The sequence below is a fragment of the Pongo abelii genome, chromosome 1, assembly GCF_028885655.2.
Source record: "Pongo abelii isolate AG06213 chromosome 1, NHGRI_mPonAbe1-v2.0_pri, whole genome shotgun sequence".
In the NCBI taxonomy this organism is placed as follows: Eukaryota; Metazoa; Chordata; class Mammalia; order Primates; family Hominidae; genus Pongo; species Pongo abelii.
The window spans coordinates 123,235,592-123,254,583 of record NC_071985.2 but is presented as its reverse complement, the minus strand read 5'-3'; the positions used below and the strand labels follow the sequence as shown (position 1 = coordinate 123,254,583).

At 54.8% G+C, this 18,992-nt stretch overlaps 2 protein-coding genes across 18 annotated transcripts; both read left to right on the top strand.

Annotated features, from left to right (window-relative positions):
* Positions 1-1,389: 1,389 nt before the first annotated feature.
* On the top strand, positions 1,390-10,202 carry ATXN7L2 (ataxin 7 like 2). Of its 7 annotated transcripts, none has more exons than XM_054529968.2 (13): positions 1,469-2,323; positions 2,825-3,002; positions 3,534-3,599; positions 3,983-4,087; positions 4,481-4,691; positions 4,992-5,278; positions 5,853-5,935; positions 6,317-6,570; positions 7,398-7,596; positions 7,739-7,860; positions 8,391-9,186; positions 9,496-9,573; positions 10,055-10,202. In XM_054529968.2, exons 3-12 carry the CDS (start codon positions 3,563-3,565, stop codon positions 9,535-9,537), a joined length of 2,136 nt encoding a protein of 711 aa, XP_054385943.1. In that variant the 5' UTR covers positions 1,469-2,323; positions 2,825-3,002; positions 3,534-3,562; the 3' UTR covers positions 9,538-9,573; positions 10,055-10,202. The 7 variants fall into 7 exon arrangements, with proteins under 7 accessions (XP_024095940.1, XP_009245106.2, XP_054385943.1 ...); XM_054529962.2 differs by having other exon boundaries at positions 2,825-3,011; XM_024240172.2 differs by lacking the exon at positions 2,825-3,002 and having other exon boundaries at positions 1,390-1,572.
* Positions 10,203-10,292: 90 nt separating this feature from the next.
* LOC100939916 (probable transmembrane reductase CYB561D1) lies at positions 10,293-17,896 on the top strand. Of its 11 annotated transcripts, none has more exons than XM_024239227.3 (4): positions 11,527-11,757; positions 11,991-12,094; positions 12,612-12,649; positions 13,224-17,896. In XM_024239227.3, the coding sequence occupies exons 1-4, from the start codon at positions 11,610-11,612 to the stop codon at positions 13,333-13,335; spliced, it is 402 nt and encodes a 133-aa protein (XP_024094995.2). In that variant the 5' UTR covers positions 11,527-11,609; the 3' UTR covers positions 13,336-17,896. The 11 variants fall into 11 exon arrangements, with proteins under 11 accessions (XP_054385951.1, XP_024094995.2, XP_054385993.1 ...); XM_054530018.2 differs by having other exon boundaries at positions 13,147-17,896; XM_054529984.2 differs by having other exon boundaries at positions 11,545-11,624; positions 13,147-17,896.
* The last annotated feature ends 1,096 nt before the right edge of the window (positions 17,897-18,992 follow it).

Here is an 18,992-nt window from a genome sequence, read left to right as displayed (position 1 = left end):
CATATGCTTCGCTTTCTTAACTATCAGCTTCTTGTTGAACAAACTTGTACCTCTATCCCTCTTCAGAGAGTCACACACTACATTTACATCCCCTAGAAAAATACCTTGGGTACAATTGAACATTTAATTTTTACCTGATTCCTGGATGCCCTAGGGATCATCTGTGGGTCTCAGGTTGAGATTCCCTGCCCTCAGAGATTATTCTTGAAGTACTTACACCTTCCCTGGATGAAAAGGAGAAGAAAATCTGAAGTCTTGCTCCCAAACTTGTTTTCCCCTTAGCTAAAGGGTCAAGCGTCGGGGTGAGGTGTGAGAGGTTAAGGAGGAAAAAGGATTAGTATTACTTTTTTAATGCGATGGGGGTGGGGGGGGGCGGGAAATGGAGTAGGCAGACTTTTGTCTCTTGATTGTGTGAGAGTGGGAAGAAATGTTATCAGCTGAGAAGATGAAAGAAATGGATGATTAAGGTACTTTCCAAACCTTAGCAAGGAAGATGACAGCTCTGATGAGAAATCTCCCTATGCCGAGGCTTCAGAAGCAGCCCTTCCAGCAGAGAAAGTATTCATTAGAAAAAGAAGGCAAAGTGATGGATGGAGTCAGGGTCCAGCCAGGGTTTGGGAAGAGGCTGTACAGGGTATCGATCGCAGTTCTCAAGAGAAGAGAGACGGATCAGCAGAGATGCTGCAAACACCAGCTGCCTCGGGGCCACCCCAGTTCCGGGGCTGGCTCTGGCTGGGAGACAGCCTTCTGTCATCGTGACAGGTGATCTTGGTCAGCTTGGCCAGGTCCTCTCAAATCCAGACAACGCCACGCCAACCCTCTGCTCTGCATCAGGGCAGCGTGGGTTTCCCACAGAGGAGGCACGACACGGGAGCCGAGGCCCTCCCCCACACCACCCCTGTGTCCTTCAGCACATCCTACAGACTCCCTCCCCTTGCCCTTCTGATTCACAGCGCCCACCTCCCTGCACCTACCCTATTCGATCTACAGGGGAGCGGAGTCGCTTCGTGGCCGCCAGCCCGGGAAGGGGCGCCAGCCAGCTGGCGGACGCACGGCTTAGAGGGGCGTCTGGGCAGAGAGAGGTTTGGGGCTGGGGAGAGGTGCAGTGAGCTTGGGAGAGTGGACTGGTAGCACAAATAATGTGCGCATAAGGGTTAGAAAAGGAGGTCCTGGAGCTTTGGTCTTCTATTTTCCCCCTGCAATTGTGCATTTCGGAGGGACTCTTGCTGCAAGCTCGGTAGGCAATAGCATCCGCTCCAATACTACACTTCCCAGAAGGCTGTGCGGGGGGGGGGGGGCGGGGAACAGGCAACCTGTGTTGCGCTTGCGCAAAGACTGAGCTGGAAAGGCAGGTGGGGAGGAGAGGGGAGGCGTGCCCGCGACGGGGCGAGGGGGAGGGGGCCGCGCGGCGGCGGCGCCAGGGCGGGCGCGCGTCCGCGGCGGTGATGGCGGTGCGTGAACGCGCGGCGGCAGCAATGGCCGCTCTGGAGCGGCGGGTGCCGAGTCTCGATGACTTCGCGGGACAGAGCTGGAGCTCGTGGGTGGAGCGGGCCGACCTGCCCGCGGCTGACGGTGAGTGAAGCCACCCTAAAGTCCGGGGACCCCATCACTATCTCCCCTCCCCCCTTCCGGGCCCCCGCCAGCTGAGGGGAGCCGCCGACTGGAGCCGCCGTCCGGCTCCCCGGCCCCCCAAACAAAGGACCCGCCGGGTCCTAGTGCCCGCCCGTTCCGTCACCTTCGCGCCTCCGGGTCCTAGCGCCGGCTCACCGTTCGCAGCCCACCCTGCCCACCTCTGCTTCTGCCAGTCCCCAATACCTGCCCCCATATAGGCTTGCCTTTATCATTCTCCTTGCCTGCTGCCCCTCAGCTCGCGCCCCTCCTGCACCTGCCTCCGGCTTTCCCTGGCCGCAACAGTCCTCCACGTGTTTCCCACGCACCCCACTTCTGTGCCCCCTTCCTCACCCGCCTTGTTCCTTCGCCTTTTGCCCCACACCTCCTGCTCCTTTTCGGCATTTGCCTGCAGCTGCAGTGCTTTTAGACCCCCGCCCTCTCCGCGTTAGTTCGTCCGTCCGTCCATCTATCCTCCCTCCCTCCATCCTTCGGTCCATCCATCCATGCCTCCAACCCACTGTCCTTTCCCAGGCCTCTTGCCCTGCCTCTTGGCTCTCTGCTCTTACTCTCACCTTCTCTAGGCCCCTGAGTGCCTTAGTGAGTGGGCCTACAGCCCCTTATTCTGATCTTTGTCTTCTGGGCCCCAGGGAGCACCTGGCCTCGTGGCCTTTCGGGGTGACAGCAGGCATCACGCCCCTGAAGAAGTTTGCAAGTGAGAAGAGGTGGAGGAGGAGACTGCACGGAGGGGTCTCTAATGACACTTGTTCTCCTCTGAGACATCCGACTCCCAGTTTCGTTCTATCCATCATTCCCCGCACTTGCATTTAACGGACTTAGAGTGGGAGCTGCCCCTTGTCTCTTGCGTGCCTAACCCACGACCCCTCATAATCTGGATATTATATAAGATTGTCAACAATCTTCTCATCCTAGAAAGGAGCATATCTGTTAATGGGCATCAGAGAGCAGATCTAAGTGGGAGCCCAGGCCACCCTGGGGCTGCCCCATGCTGGGTGGGCAAGGATGGGGCCATTGTCAGGGTCTGGGTGCATTGAGAACCGGAAATGGAGTCAGACGGGTTTGGTGACTCAGAATTGATTTTTTTTTTTTCCAAGGGACAGGGAGGGGGCGTAGAGGAGGGAGGGGGGAGGAGAGAGGTAGGGGGATGGGGAAAAAGCTGCTTTGCACAGCTAAGATGTTTTTGTCATTAACCCAGAAACTGAGGTACAAGGGCAACCCCTGCCCAAAGGCCCTCTAAGAAGGGGAGGGACTTGCATAGCTGACCAAGGAGACTTTGAAGATGCTCAAGGACCAAAGACAGCAGTTTCTCTGCTCTGTGACCATCCTATCAGTGCAGGACCTGAGAAGCTGGGTGTAACTTTGACAATGCTATGGTAACCCAGGTGGAGCAAAATTGAATTCATGGGGGTGGGGACCTGGGAGAGTATCTATTTGGGATGCCACATAGTAGCAGAAATCTCAAGAAGAGACTCAGGGACTTATAGAAACATTGGTTAAGGACGGTTTCCCCTTTAAATGGGGAAGCAGGCCCAGAAAAGAGATGATACTTACCCACAATCACCCAACTAGTTAGCAGTGGAACCCTAAACTGCACCTTGAAGTGAAGGGTCCCATAAGAAAGGTGGATGGATTCTTCTTAGTGGGGCCATCTTAGTCCAGATGCAGCAGGTGAAGGAAGATGGGCATTTGAGAATGACCCACTGAAAGGTTCCCCAAGTGGTCCTAGCACCAGGAGCTTGTCACGGAGTGTGGGCTTCATGCTGTTGAGCTGCAGGCCCTGCTTGGGGCTTCTAGAAAGGGGACAACCTCTGGGTTGTCTTCTGGGAAGAACAGTCTCTGGTAAGGAGAGGCTGGAGACTCTCTAAAACTGGCCCTGAACCTTCTGAGCTGTATTTCTCCTCTAGGGGCTGAGCTGGAGGAGAGTAGCAAAAACATGAAGAAGTTGGATGCCATGACCCTCATTAAAGAAGGTGGGAGTCGACACACATTAGGGCTGGGACCCAGGGCAGACAGGACCACGCTCCACTTTTCCACCACACTACAGAAGGAGGTGGCTGCTTGAAGCAGCTTTCTGGGGACCCTCATTTTAATAGGTCTGAGTCGGCCAGTTGTTCTGGCTCCTGTGACCTGTCGTTGGAGATCCTAATCATAGGTGATTGCCCACTCACTTGAAAGCGTATACCCTTTGGGACTGCTTAGATCGAACTCTGGAAGCTGGGAGCATTCAGCATGGAGCTTGTTATATCAGCGGGGAGGTGAAGTGCCTTCTGAGTGTGGGGTGGGAGTGCTCTCCGATCTTCCAGGGAAACCCTGGGATCTTCAGCCCCAGTGACATGGGCTTCTGTCATTGCAGACATGTCCATCTTCGGGCACTGCCCTGCCCATGATGACTTCTATTTGGTTGTGTGTAACCACTGCAGCCAAGTGGTGAAGCCTCAAGCTTTCCAGAAGCACTGCGGTGAGGGGAGCCCTAGGGAGGAGATAAAGGGACAGGGGAAGGTGGAACATGGAACTCTGAGGACAGGGTCAGTTGGGAGGTCTCGTGGGGTAATGGAGGGTGGTGTTGAGGATAGGAAGGTCCTGGGGGTGGCTTCAGAGCATTGTGGGGAGTCGGGTTATTGTTTGAACAAAATTCTAGCATCCAGTGGAGTTACGGGAGAAGTTAAGTTCAGGAAGCTGGGTCTTGAATTTTGAGTCTTAAAGGCTCAGATTCAAATGGGAAGGAGGCATGTTTACAATCTAATTTATGGAAACTCAGATTCTCTCATGTGAGTTTATGGACAGGGTTAGGCTGGGGAAGGAAGTGGTGATACCACTCACCTTGATTATTCTTTCCACCTCCTGGTGACAGAAAGAAGACATGGGCCCCTCAGCAAGCTTTATGCCCGGGCCCCACCCCCACCTCCAGCCCCTGCCAGCTCTCAGAAATGCCATGTAGTGAATGGGCAGGGCCCAGCTTGTAGGGCCCCAGGTTCCACGAAAACCTCCTCCAGGGAGAAGGGCCAGGGGTCCCGGAGCCGTGGCCACCAGCCTCCTGAGAAGACCCAGAAGGACAACCTCTGGTAAGGAGAAGCTGGAAACTTTCTAAGACTGGCCCTGACCCTGACCCATGGATGGGTTGACATCAATACAGACAGCCCTGGGTCAAGGCATACTCCTCACAGCAGGAGGCAGCTGCCCTGTTTGCAGCTTCCTTCCATATATTCCAGGGAAGATGGGGTCTCCTCTTCCCGTGTTTCACACCCCTGCTGGAGCCCACCCAAATTCCAGGGCTTGGAAAGAGATGGCTCTGGGCTAGAGTCCAGGCCCCAGGCCTCGCCTCCCCTCCCCTCCCCCAGCCAACCCCCTCTCTCTGTGTGTAGCCTTTTCGTGCCTGTGGTGAATCTGGAGAAGATGTCCAGTCTCCCGAAGCCTGATGGACATGGAATCAGGGTGGCCCCACCCTCTGCTTTTCTCAGCCAGCCAGGGGGCCTCACCAAGGACTCCCCTGGAAAACCTCCCATGGCTCCCCCTTCTAAAGAACCTCCTGGCAGAGAGAACATCGAGATCATCCCCAGTGAGGGGTCCAGTCACTGGGCTGAAGGCAGCCCTCCTGAAAAGGAGCCCAGTGGGACCAGGCTGCCCCCTAAAACCCACCGGAAGATGGCTCGTGAGTAGCTGTGGTCTTGGGGGTCCAGAGTGTAGAGTGAGGACTCCTTTGGGCTGCTTTGTCCTTGGGCTGGATGAGGAGGAGGTCAGGTTTATGGGCCTGGCCATCACAGGTTGTAGGGTATAGGAGCCCCATCACCTCTTGACCTGCTTGCTTCCTGGGAAGCTTCTCTCCATCCTGCGTCTCCTGATCAAGGCTGAGGGAGCCCATGCCCAGGAGGTGAAGTTCTTTCTCACTCTTTTCTCACCTAGATCCAGGGCACCAGACACATCTCACAGCTGGCTTCTCTGGTCTCCCAGATGCCCATGGCTGCTTTTGTTTCTTGATGTGTGTTGCCCTGCTTTGGGCTTGAAGTCCCAAAAGGCGCACCTGAAATTGGGATAGGGATGGTTCTCACACCCAGCAAAGAGATGTTGATGCCCAAAAGTTTATCTGGAAGGTACAGCCCCAGGCTGAGGGCTGGAGTCTCTTCTGCCTTAGTACCAGTTCTCAGGCCCTTGGCAGGAAGCGGCCAGATCCTCCTGTAAACTCCTGGAAATGGTCTTGAGGTTCATTGGAACTGCTTTCCCCACAGGGAAGGAGTGCGACCTCAACAGGCAGTGTGGGGTAATAAATCCAGAGACCAAAAAGATCTGTACCCGCCTGTTGACCTGCAAGGTAACCCCCTTCCCACTGCACGGTGAGGGAGGACAGCACAGGGCTTGCCCACTCCTTCCCTGGGCAAAGAGAGGAATGTCGATGTTACTGAAGGTCCAGCTTAAGGGAGGGCAGTTAGGCCCACCCAAGGGAAGGGGAGATGGGGATGCCCCTCCTGGGCAGAAGGTGGGAACAGTGGGAAGGAGGGAGTTTCCAGATTCCCCCATCCCAAAGGAGGGTTTTGGCCCCATGGGGGAATGAAACAAAGACATATGAACACAGCTGCAAATATGCCCACCTCTCTCCCCGCCCCCCAACTTGCCCAGGCCAAAGCACCCTGCCGTCCCTCACCCCTGCTCAGTTCATACCTACTCCCCAGCTCTCCACTCTGCTGTATTCTAGATCCACTCAGTACACCAGCGCCGGGAAGTCCAGGGCCGGGCCAAGGACTTTGATGTGCTGGTGGCAGAGCTGAAGGCCAACTCCCGCAAAGGGGAGTCTCCCAAGGAGAAGAGCCCAGGGCGCAAGGAGCAAGTTCTCGAGCGCCCCTCCCAGGAGCTCCCCTCGTCAGTCCAGGTTGTGGCAGCGGTGGCTGCTCCCAGCAGCACCTTCTCTGTTCGTGCCAAGCAGACCTACCCATACTGTGCACTGCCCAGGTATGTCTAGAATCCAACCCCTACGTCACCTGGGGGTACTTGGCCCCTAAGCCATCAGGGGCCCCTGGAAACAGGCTCAGGGAGTGTCCTGGAAGAGGCACTCCCTCAGCCCTGAGTGTGGGGGGATTCCTGGGGCTCCTGACAGTGGTGTGGAAGCAGGAGACTCCCCTGTTCCCAACCAAGCATACCACAGCACCCCAGCCTCTCGGCAGCGTGCCAGATCCAACACTCAGGATATGAACATTTTCCCAGCTGCCTCCAACAGGCCGAAACTTGTCACTGGGAAGCTGAAAGGGTCACACTCCTGGGCAAGGCAGCCCTATGTGTATTCACTCACTGGCCCCTTCGTGTGCAGAGGCTATGCCGGACCCCAGGGAGAGCCTGACTTGCTGAAGGAGACACACATGCATCTCTGCCTGTCACACAAGGGGCAGACATGAAACACAGGCTCAGCTCACAGACAGGCTCACAGGAGTATGTGATGCAAGAAGGGGGTTGAGCGAGTTGACTGGGCTGACCAAAGCTGGGTACAGTTTTAACTGCGAAGATTTTCTGGAGGAGGCGGATCTGCAGCAGATTATCCCCTGAGGAGGAAAGGGCTGGGAGGTGAAGGGGCTGGGGAGAGAATCCCTTGGGAGCGGTCTCTTTGTCTTTTACTCTGAGCTTTGTTGTTCCCTCCTGTCCTTCCCTTCCCTCTGTCCTCTTCGGATTGCCCTGCAGGGTGTCTGCCCTGGTGCCCTGCTCTTTGAGCTCGGCGGGTTCAAGGATGCCCCTACTCTGACCCCACAACAGTCACATTCCCCTGGCATCCCTTTTGGCCCTTCCAGGTCCCGGGCCTCCTCCGAGAGTGAATTGGATGACGAAGGCCCCTGTGGTGGTGACGGGGACCCAGGCCTGTTCCCCTTCCCCATGCCCCGGGGTGGGGCCCAGGCCTCCAGCGAAGAGAGTGAGGAGGAGGGGACATCTGACGACCTCCACCCACCCCCTGACTGCCATTATGCAACCCGGCCCCCACGGCCACAGGCGGTAAGGACCTGGAATAGGGGCCTACAGAGGGGGTGGCCCAGCACCCGTGGCCAACAATATGGGGAGGAGGCCAGATCCTGTGTGCAGATGCCATCTGTGCACCCCAGACCCTGCCAACCATGCACCTTCCTTCCGCCTTTAGTTCTGCACCTTTGGGAGCCGGCTGGTGAGCCCAGGATGCTATGTGTTTAGCCGCCGGCTGGACCGGTTCTGCTCAGCACTCAGCTCCATGCTGGAACGGCACCTCAGCTCACACATGTGGAAGTAAGTCTCTTGGGCCCAGAATGGAAGTTCTAGAATGGAAATTCCCAAGTTCCAGACATACCTGGGCTTCAGAAGCCCTGATCTTTCCTGTATACCCATAGGTGTGCCTTGGCTATTTGCCAGCAGGACCCCAGATAGGGAGTAGCATGAAAAGGAGGTGGGAAAACTTGGCAGCCTAGAGTTTGGCTAAGGCAGGGTATGGAAGAGTGGTCTGGGGGTGAATCTAGACTCTCATCCATCACTTCCAGTACCTTTTGGGTAACTAGAGATAGGGAATGCCCAAACCAAGATTTAAAATGAAGTTCCTAGTGGGCTACCTCCTAGTTAGTATGTACTAGCTAATTCCTCTCCACAGGCACACCCGTGTCTTCTTCCTAACCCTCAGTTCCAGCATCTCCCAGCAGATGGCAGCAACTCTGGGGCTCTGCTGGCCATTTATAGGTGGGGCAAAGAGACTGGAGTGTGTCTTGTGTTGGGGGAAGCTGTCTTGTTTGCTTGGCAGTCACAGTGAGGCTTTCTTTTTGCTACAGGAAGATCCCACCGGCAGCTGAACCTCCAGCTCACCTTGTCAACTCCCCGTTATCTGCTCCCCTGAGCCCATCCTCTACAGGCACCTGCCCCCGCCTTCCAGGTCCACCCCCGAGACCTGCCTGCCCAGCCTCCACGCCCCCCACCAAGGACAACCTTGTCCCCAGCTACCCTGCAGGCTCCCCCAGCGTGGCGGCTGCCTGTAGCCAGGCAGAGTGCATGGGCGGGAGCCAGGCTATCACCTCACCACTGCCTGCCAACACGCCATCCCCGTCCTTCAGCAAGCTGCCGCCTTCCAAGGCCAGCAAGTCATCCAAAGGCAAGGACGGGGTGGAGGTGGAGGCCCCTTCTCGAAAGCGGAAGTTGTCCCCTGGCCCCACCACTCTTAAACGGACCTGCATCCTGGAGCCCACTGGAAAAGGGAAACCCTCTGGCTGTAGGGGCCTCTCGGCCAAAACTAAAACAGCCCTGAGCATGGGGCTTAACGGGACAATGGGGCCAAGAGTGAAGCGGGCAGGGCCCCTGGACTGTCGTGGCTCCCCTCATCAGCTCCCCACACCAGTCAAGGCTTCTCAGCTAGAGAACCGGGGAGCAGCTGGACACCCAGCCAAGGCCCTGCCAACCAACTGCCTCTCTGAGGAGGAGGTGGCCAAGAAGCGGAAAAACCTGGCCACTTACTGCCGGCCAGTGAAGGCCAAGCACTGTCAGGCTGGTGCCCCTGCTGATGTGGCCTGCTCTGTGCGCCGCAAGAAGCCAGGCCCGGCCCTGGCCTTTGAGGAGAAGTGCTCAACACTGAAGGTACCAGCCAGGCTCCCTGAAGATTGATGAGGGTGGGGCACACAGGGGGTACCTGATACAGAGAAGATGCTACATTGGTGTTTGTGCAGGGAAAGGGAGGAAGGGGAAGTTGAGAGAGTTCCTGGACTGTTTTCTTTAGGAAGAGGTAGGTCAGTTCATAGCAAAGTGACTCCAGCTTTTTGCCTGGTGAACCTTCCCCTATCCCTAACCCTTTCCCTTGGGCTGAGGAGATGCGGCACCCCTCCACCCCTGCTTTTGCTATAATCAAAGGGCTACTTCTTTCTGAATTGGCTGTGACCCTCATTCCAGGTACTGGAGCTACCTCTGTTCCCTGAAGGAAAGGGAGTTTGAGTCCCTGGGTCACAGCCTAACATGCCGAGCAGCAAGGTGGGTGGGCTGGTCTCACTGGTTTTTCCTCTGGGCATCAGGGCCTTGAAGGGCAGGCACACAACCCCATGTCCACTTATGCACATGTGCCCACCTCCAGGTGTGCAGGTGACAGGCAAGTTCTCCAGGGTTTCCAGTAAAGCCTGCAGCCAGTTTTATTTGCCTCTTCTGGTGGGAGCCCTGGTGTAGTGTGCCATGTGCTCTCCATATGATCTCTGCCAGGAGGGACTTACTGGAGGTGGGATGGGGGTGCTCTCCTGGGTTAGATGTGGGCCTAATCATAAACCCTGTGTGTTCTCCAGCTTCACTACCCAGGCTGCCCCTGGTGAGCTGGCATTCATCTTCCCCTTTGCTCGGTTTTACTCACCAGGCCAGCAGAAGGAAATCAAGCTTTAGCCCCTGTAGTCCACACAGTTCACTGGGTAGGACAGCTGGCAGGCCCCCACCCTGACCCTTTCTCTCGCCTCTTGTCTTCCTGCAGTCAAAAGCCCATTAACGAGAAAGTGCCTGCCCACTGCACCGGAGCCGCCAGCACCTCCTCCCCTCCAGATCCGGGCCCCAGGCTGCTGCCGCTTTTTATAACTTTATATTATTTTTTTTAAGAAAAAAAGCTCTTTAAAATACCTCAAGACTGTCTCCCTGTTCTGTTGCTGCTATGAAAATATAAAAACAGAAACATAGAAAAGGAAGGAAAAAAATAACAAAATGAGTGTCCTTACTGTCCCCAGCCCTACCCTGGGAGGCTGAGATGATAGGCAGCCAGACTCCAGCTCCCACAGCTTGCCTGCAAAAGTCTCTTATGCTCATTATTATTATTATTATTGTCATCTTGTCATTTTCAATAGTGTGAAAAATGTTTGTGTCACTGGGGTAGTCTTTCCAGATAGGATGATGAGGCGTGTGGCTCTGAATGAGTAAGGCTTCCTGAGTCTTGACACCAGAGACGACTATGGTCCCATTGGGAAGAGAAACTTGAGGAGGGAGCTGCACTTCTGGCTCTTTCTAGGATCCTTGCCCTGAGGGTCTGGGAATTGGCTTGTGACCCTTTTCCGGTCCTTCAGCAACCCTAGGCATCCATCCCTCCCTGAATTATTGCCTGCTTTTCTTCAGCTGTTCCTGCAGCCTCATTTTCTCAGCCACTTAGGGAGCTTGAGCTGGGTTAGTCATTGCTGTTGGGATGTTCCTGTTTTCTATTGGACAGCCTTCCTTCCCTGCCTGTGGGTTTGCCTTTAAGGAAGGGGGTAGAACCTTTCCCAGGGAGGCCTCCTTGGGTTGAACCACCCCTTTTTTGGAGGCAGGAAGGGAAAAGGCATCATCACTTGCAGAACTGGTGGTGTGGGAGGTCACAGGAGTGTGGGAGGCCTTGGTCCTTCAGGATCACCTGGCTCCTCAGGGCTGAGCAGCTGCTGAGGAGGCGGCAGGGCTGAGAATGCCCTAGTTATTCCATTTATCTCGCTGGGGACCACTCCCGTGCAGATGCGAGAGGAGACTTGCATTTCCCTCCTTTGGTCCACCAGGTTCAAGGCACTATATTTTGGCGATGTCCTTTCCTATTCTCCTTGCTCTTAGGCAGGGAGGAAGCTTGTTCCCTGAACAAGACAAAAGGAGGTGACAGGAGACAGTGCACAGCCAGGGAAGTCCAGTACTACTAGAAATCGGCTCCAAACACTGGTTTCACACTCTTGGTTCAGCGTACCAAGTGTGTGATTTGGGGTTTCACTGAAATCGTTTGCCACAAATGTAATTTCCACAGGCTGCTTGGGATTTAGGCCCTTGTAGACAGACACACAGATACAAATGAAGGTGGGCTGGGAACTGTTCCGTCCCCTTCTGCCTCCGGGCTCTCGCGGGAGCGGGCCTCTCCGGGGCACTCGCGCTTCCCCCCCAGCCCCCAGAGGGCGCTGTGGGCCACTCCGCCGGACTGCCGGCGGCGTCCCCGGGGAGGAGCCTCTCCTGCAGCCGCCGCCGCCTCCGCGATCGCAAACCCGGAAGACGTGTTCGGGCAGCTGGAGTGTACGGGCCCGCCGGCCACTGCCATGCAGCCCCTGGAGGTAGGTCTGGTTCCCGCTCCAGCTGGGGAGCCGAGACTGACCCGCTGGCTGCGGAGAGGCAGTGGGATCTTGGCGCACCTGGTAGCTTTGGGCTTCACCATCTTTCTGACAGCGCTGTCCCGGCCAGGAACCAGTGAGTGTGCGGGGCGGGGTTGCGGAAGGGGGCGGAGCGGAGATGCTGGAGGGGCAGCGCTTGGGAGCCCCGGGAGACTTGGAGGAGGGACCCCAGCAGTAAAGCGGAGACAGAAACAGTGGAGGGATTTTGAGGGCCTGGTGGGGCGGGGCCCCAGGGATCCTGGAATAATGGGGTTTTGGGTGCTGTGGGGGAAAGGGCAGACGATTGAACAGACCGAACTACTTCCTCAGAAACAGGTCCCCTGATGGAGGATAGAAGTGAAGGAGGCCGGGCGCGGTGGGTCATGCCTGAAATCCCAGCACTTTGGGAGGCCGACGCGGGTGGATCACTTGAGGTCAGGAGTTCGAGACCAGCCTGGCCAACATGGTGAAACCCCGTCCTTACTAAGAATACAAAAATTAGCCAGGCGTGATGGCGCGCGCCTGTAGTTCCAGCTACTTGGGAGGCTGAGGGAGGAGAATCGCTTGAACCCGGGAGGTGGAGGCTGCAGTGAGCCGAGATTGCACCACTGCATTCCACCCTGTGTGACAGAGCGAGACTCCGTCTCAAAAAAAAAAAAAAAAAAAAAAAGGGCAGAGGACTGGGCTGCCGGCTGAGAGGTGCTGAACGGGGAACCCGGGCCAAACTGTTGTATGTGTGTGGATAGGGAGGCCCTCTTGGTTGCTCACCCTGGGGCTCCTTGGCTGCTCACCCTGGGGCTCCTTGGCTGCTCCACTTTGTCCTTAGTTCCTGTGCCCGATTAGGACTGGGGATGGTACTTTTCTCCTGTGGCTAGATTCTTTGGGTTCCACCTAGCTACAGGGGCAGGAACAATGGTACCAAGCCCTCAGCCTGTTCTCTTTGATTCTTAGGTCTTTTCTCCTGGCACCCTGTATTCATGGCCTTGGCGGTGAGTTTAGGCTTCTATCTGATTTGTTTGGGTATGCCTCACCTCATTCTCCCAGGGAAGCACCCAGCTTTCAGAAAGCTCAGCCTTTCTAAGGCTAAGACAGGTGGAGGAAACACCTAGGGCTCATCTTTCCCTGCAGCCTATGGGATTGGGAAACCTGGAGGGCTGGGCCGTAGGCAGTTGTCAGATGGCTGAAAAGGGCGGGAGGGCATGGAAGATATTTCTTTCTCCATTGGGGCCTGAAAGGAGAAGTGGGGAGAGGTGTTATCCGGTCATCTCCCGACTTGTCCCCAAAGTTCAGGAAGAAGTTTAACATTTGCTGCTTCACTGGTCAAGAAATGGGAGCCATTGTAGAGGTTGGGATGGGGAGATGTCATCCTGAACGAGGAGACGTGCACTCGAGTGCTGATTCCCAAATGTTCCCAGAAATGTTGAGCTGTGAGGCTGGTGGTCCTGGTTGAACTTATTTAACCCTTACCCTTTGTCCTCTTTGTTAGGATGTATGAGAGCACCTCCTTTTGCTCAGGCCTCCAAGCCAGACATGAGGCTTACTGGCTCTCTCCTATGTTCACAGTTCTGCCTCTGCATGGCTGAAGCCATCCTACTCTTCTCACCTGAACACTCCCCGTTCTTCTTCTGCTCCCGAAAAGCCCGGATCCGGCTCCATTGGGCAGGGCAGACCCTAGCCATCCTCTGTGCAGCTCTGGGCCTGGGCTTCATCATCTCCAGCAGGACCCGCAGTGAGCTGCCTCATCTGGTGTCCTGGCACAGCTGGGTGGGAGCCCTGACACTGCTGGCCACTGGTGTCCAGGCACTGTGTGGGCTCTGCCTCCTTTGTCCCCGGGCAGCCAGGGTCTCAAGGGTGGCTCGCCTCAAGCTTTACCATCTGACGTGTGGACTGGTGGTCTACCTGATGGCTACAGTAACGGTGCTTCTGGGCATGTACTCAGTGTGGTTCCAGGCCCAGATCAAAGGTGCGGCCTGGTACCTGTGCCTGGCACTGCCCGTCTATCCAGCCCTGGTGATCATGCACCAGATCTCCAGATCCTACTTGCCGAGGAAGAAAATGGAAATGTGAGTTCCCGCGAACTCTGAATCTAGGTGGGACGCTTGCCTTGAACATCATGGTTCCTTTGGTGATCTATAAGGGATCTATTTCAGAAGTGGTCAGGTTTTTGCACTTCTTGGCTGGTCCAGGGACTGCAGAAACCAAAGCTGCTATTGTTGAGGAATAATTCAGTGGGTCAAAATAGGGAGATGTACTGGGTATGAGTAGAAGGTGATGGAGAGCCTGATCCTGAAGCCTCTACTTGATGAGAGACAGAGTTTTGGGTGGTGATAGTGATGTGCTGGTGGTCATTTCTTGCTTGTGTGCCTGATGAAAAATTGGGTTCCTGTAAGTTACGAATGGCATCCATGGATATTTGGGTTACTTTTAAGAAAGCAGTGTGATGCAGTGGAGAGAGCCCATGGGTCTTATTTATGGGATATGGTCCTCTTAGGCTGTGTTGTACAACCTTAGGTACATTCCATATCTTAAGACCACCATTTCTTCATCTGTGAAATGTTTCTAAACAATCTCTAAGTCCCTTCCTTCTCTAATATACAGCATCTGTCAGGTCAGTGTCTCAGAACACCCTCCCAGCTGTGGACCACGTGGTCCACTTAGCAGACTCAGGGGGGTAGTTCTTTACTCTCCCTTTCCTCCCCTGGAGGGACAGCTCTGCCCTTGAGGCCCTTCAGAAATTTGTGCTGATTTGGTCCCTGTGCCAGGGCACAGGGGGTCAGGCACTGTGGAGAGAAGGGACTCAGGTGAGGGTCTTCTGGACTCTAAGACGGTAAAGGCACTGAAGTCACTTTAAAGCTTTTGGAGAAGCAGGAGGGCATTGGCTTAACCAAGCCGAAGGCTCCTGGCTGGGCTGCCTAGCCCAGCTAAGATCTTCCTTCAGCCCACCTCAGGATCTGCGCTTGAGGGCTGCAGGGCCTGCGTGTGCTCCCTCCCCCGAAATCACTTCTCAGGGCAAAGGAGCCCCAGGCATCTCATGCTTTGCCCTTCTTAGGGCTCAGGTTCTTGCCTTAGCACATAGCTTCTGGGAGCTTTTTTGAAGCTTTTCATAAGGGCCAAGGAAGTGGGGCAGGGCTTTTCTGATCCAAAGAAAACAAAGTTTCTCTGGTTACCCCTCTTCCCTTGTTATCTAAGCTTTCCTCAGTTGTCATCTCTTGCCAGCTCTTTGGTCCAAGAGGGGGCTAAGTTTGGTGCCAGCTGGCAAATGAGGGCTGGACTCTCTTCCCTCCAGAGACCACCACCCTCTTTGCTGCAGCTGAAAGTAGTTCCCCAGGCTGCCCTCGGTGGTGAGGACTGGATGCTAGACTGCTTAGCTGTGGTCTGGGCTCAGTTGAGAAGATAGGATCTCCCTAGATCATGGCAAGGCCTGACAACAGCTGAGCCAGGAAAGTGCTGCTGAGGCAAGTAGACATAGCTCGCAGGGAACTCTGGGAAGCCTGGGGTGTAGGCGCTGGAGCTCTAGTTCTCAGGAGCAGGGGCAGGTGTCCCTAGATGTTAGTGTTGTGGATGTCCTGGGTCTTCTGAAGATTCAGGTCCTCCTCTCCGGGTAGCTCAGAAGTAAGGAGGTTGGTTTGATTCAATAGTACAAGAATGGGGACAGCAAGGGCAGAAGTGTCCTCTCCACGTACCTCATTATGCCCCTCCTGGGGGAGATTGCATCTCCAGGACAAGCATCTAAAGGAGCCCCCTGCTGTGCAGAGGGGTATTGTTCCTGTCTCCATTGTCCTCCCTCCTCTCAAACTCTCCAGTGTGGTGTGAACTCAGAAGAAACGGTTACTGGGGCTGCATGGAGAATCTCACCTGCGGTGATTTTGATCCAGGGACTGCATCTCCTCTTTCCTCATCACAGCCAGTGCTGAGAGGCTCATTCTACCTGCCGCAGGGTAGGAGGGCCAGGCAAAGTTCACCAGCTTGCTCTAAGAGCAAGCAGGCAATGCCATAAAGCCTGAGCCTGCCTGAGGTGCTGCCTCCTCCCAGGTGGTGCGGGGGCTGGTGGGCGGGCGGGCAGGCGTGCTGACAGCCGGCAGTTTGCGTGGGCTGTGCCATCTGATGTCTATTCCCAGCCCTGGGAGGAAGGGGGAGTCATTTATATTCTGCAGGAGGAAGGGGCCCCAGCTGTCGCCTTTCTGACCAGCAGGCCTGGAGGGCAGGGGCACAGAGCAGAGAGGGCACTGGTGGTCTCCTGCTTAGCCTGGTCTGACTGCAGTGTAGGGAATAGGTCACCAGGAGGAGCCCTTCATCTTGGCAGGCCTGATTGTGGAGGGACTTCCCTCCCCTTTTTTTCCATTTCTCCCTCCATCACCACCTGCCCTCACATCCTAGGGCAGCATCTGGACAGCCATTAGACTTCAGTGCCAGGGCACTCTTCCTCCAGCTGGGATCTCAGTGGCTCCCAGCTGCATGGGCTCCTGCTTGTGTGTTCCCTCCTCCGCCATCCTCTGTTCCCCGCACCTCCCTTATTCTGCTCATGTCTGGGGCATTCACTTGGCTCCTCAGCAAGGAAGCAAACGCCTTGGAGGAGAAGCACATGGTTGCCCTTTTGTCCTTGCTCCCTGGCTAGGGAAAGCTGCTAGTGGTCAGCCTGTTTTGCCTTTTTTTTTTTTTTTTTTTTTTTTAAAAAGCCAGGGCAGGGTGCTTAGATTTTAAAAATTTGCTTGTCATTTGCACAAATTTTTTTATCAAGCTAAGTCCTGATTCCAAATTTGATTATATTCCAAATTTGATTATATTCCAAATTTGATTATATTCAGATTCAACCTTGAGGACATTAGAAATATAGATGGCTTCTGTATCCAAATCTGAATGGAGATGAGATCACCCTTCTGGGTTCAGATACCCCTCCCAAGGCCCCGTCTTTTCTGTAACCACCCCTCCTCTGAGCCCCATCATGGCTGGGGCTGGTAGGGAATGGGAGGAGCTCTGTGTCTGGGGAAGTCCTCCAGCCTCGCCTTCTTGGCTCTTAAGTGGTAGGCTGTTACCACTTGCCAGCCTGGGCCTCCTCTCTCCCCACCCTTTCACAAGGCAGGCTGCCCTTCCGCACTCACTGGCCCATCCCTTCTTTCTCATCGTCCCACCCTTCCACCCCTGTGCATGGCTGCTGTAGGTCTGGTTTTTTTGTTTGTTTGTTTTTTAAGACGGAGTCTCACTCTGCCGCCAGGCTGGAGTGCAGTGGCACAATCTTGGCTCACTGCAACCTCTGCCTCCCAGGTTCAAGCGATTCTCCTGCCTCAGCCTCCCGAGTAGCTGGGACTACAGGCATGTGCCACCATATCCAGCTAATTTTTGTATTTTTAGTAGAGATGGGGTTTCACCATGTTGGCCAGGATCTCTTGACCTCGTGATCTGCCTGCCTTGGCCTCCCGAAGTGCTGTGATTACTGGCGTGAGCCACCATGCCTAGCCAGGTCTTGTTTTTAAAACCTCACTGTGGGAGATTCAGGCATCCTCCCTAAGCCAACTGGCCGCTGTGCTAAAGCCTGTTCAGAGTTAATAATAATCATTAGCTAAATGGTGCTGGGGCCTTTCAGCTTCAGATCTCTAAGCACTTGCAAGCTGAGTCAGTCAGCCCTCACCTTCGCCCTCCTTCCTGGGCTGCAGAGTGTAACAGGATGGGAAGGCACTGTGGGAAGGAAGTCAGGAATCTTGCTGCTAGCCACGCCTTGCAGTGACTGTTGTCTGGGAGTGGGCACTGAGTCCTCTCAGTAAACTAATAAGACTTGCACCTGACAAAGGTCAAGATAGTAGGGAGCACAGTGTGTGCTAGGCTGAGACCTATGGTGGTGGCAGGGGTGGCTGTTGAGCCTGAACTTCCAGTACTCCTGCCCTTCCTTCGTTTACCTGTCTTGGCCTCCAGGGGGCACCCCTGGTCTTGATGCTTCAAGCCCAGCATTTCTGGGTCCCCTCTGCAAGCTCAGAGAGCAGGGAGGCTTCTGGTAGTGCTCCTGATGCCCCTGTGTCTGGTTGGCACAAAGATCCTGTGTAACATGAAATCAAAGGTGCATCGGCTTGGGGGCTGGGAAACCTGCAGTATGGGTTTACTCCGTCCCTATCACGGGTGTGGCTGTGGGCAAACCACTTCTTGCCTGACCTACCTCACAGGGATGTTGTGAGGGTTTGATGAGAGAATGAATGTTAATAGGAATTGGAAAATTCAAAGCATTAAACACATGTAAACAGGTGGTATTATTATGTTCTTGTCCTTCTCTTTCACTGAGCCAGGCTTTGGGCTTTATGCTTCTTAGGCAATAAACAGTTACGGATAATGACAGGGGATCTAAGTCTCAGAGAGTTGTTCTGGCCATCATAAGAAAACATGGACACATTTCTTCCTTCCAGATGCAAGGTCAGCTCTTACCAACTCCTGCCAGAAATGCCACCAAGGCCATGACTAGTGAAGTTTGCCGTAAGTGCTGCCTACCTGGTGTTCCCAAATCACAGGGCAGACTGCAGATCTCGGAGTCAGTACAATTGCTCCCTAGGTCCAGCCTGAAGTTCCTGGAGCTGGTCTTCGTCGGGAGCTGCAGGTCACAAGTCTATCTAAATCTCTCCTAATTCTGCCCTTCTGAGGGAAAAGTGGGGCAGACAAGCTAGGAAGGGAGGAGCAACTGGAGCAAACAGCATCGCCACAGACCCTCTGTTTCCCGAAGCCACAGAACGAGCAACACCTGCCTCAGGCATTGGAGATGCAGAGCAGGGACCCCTGGCTTCCCAGGGTCCACAGCCTGGTTTCCCTTTCCCCATTTCAGGCTCTTGGAGTAGGATCAATCCCCTCCTCCTCCAAGTGCTTTATTGGCATTCACACACACACACACACACGCACACACACACACACACTGAAAGCAGTTCTGTTTAAATTTTAAATTGGGGAAGGATACTTTCCATTCCATTTGAGAGCAGCAGCAGTCTGCCTGGAGTGGATGCAAAGAAGCAGGAACAGCAAAACAGCAGTGCAGAGGCTTGAATATTCGTTTTTTATCTTAATTGTTTTTTCTGTCCTGGGATCCAGGAATGAAATACTAGTCAGGCATTGTGTGCAGAGCCTCAGCAGTTCTCACCAGCACTGCACAGAGAAGACAAGCTGAAAGGCAGAACTGCCCTGGAGGGTGGTTTGAAGTAGCCCGTCTCCAGCATGGCGCTGGGCTTAACCCCTTCATGTAGGCAGAAATTACCTCCAGTGAGGGGACCTTCCCCCTACCCACCCACTCAGGAGACTTGGCTAGTCACCAGATGCATCACAGAATAACAATCTCAGTTTATAATCCACCTGCTATTGCTAGGA

What these genes read in the sequence shown, in the direction of transcription:
- ATXN7L2 (XM_024240172.2), top strand. Translation starts at nt 1,446, where the DNA reads ATGGCGGTGCGTGAACGCGCGGCGGCAGCAATGGCCGCTCTGGAGCGG. An exon ending in CATGACCCTCATTAAAGAAG is followed by an intron (nt 3,600 to 3,982) that starts GTGGGAGTCGAC and finishes CTGTCATTGCAG; the next exon opens with ACATGTCCATCTTCGGGCAC. An exon ending in AGAAGTGCTCAACACTGAAG is followed by an intron (nt 9,187 to 9,495) that starts GTACCAGCCAGG and finishes CCCTCATTCCAG; the next exon opens with GTACTGGAGCTACCTCTGTT.
- LOC100939916 (XM_054529976.2), top strand. Translation starts at nt 11,371, where the DNA reads ATGAAGGTGGGCTGGGAACTGTTCCGTCCCCTTCTGCCTCCGGGCTCT. An exon ending in CTGCCATGCAGCCCCTGGAG is followed by an intron (nt 11,625 to 12,611) that starts GTAGGTCTGGTT and finishes TTTGATTCTTAG; the next exon opens with GTCTTTTCTCCTGGCACCCT. An exon ending in CTGTATTCATGGCCTTGGCG is followed by an intron (nt 12,650 to 13,146) that starts GTGAGTTTAGGC and finishes CCTCTTTGTTAG; the next exon opens with GATGTATGAGAGCACCTCCT.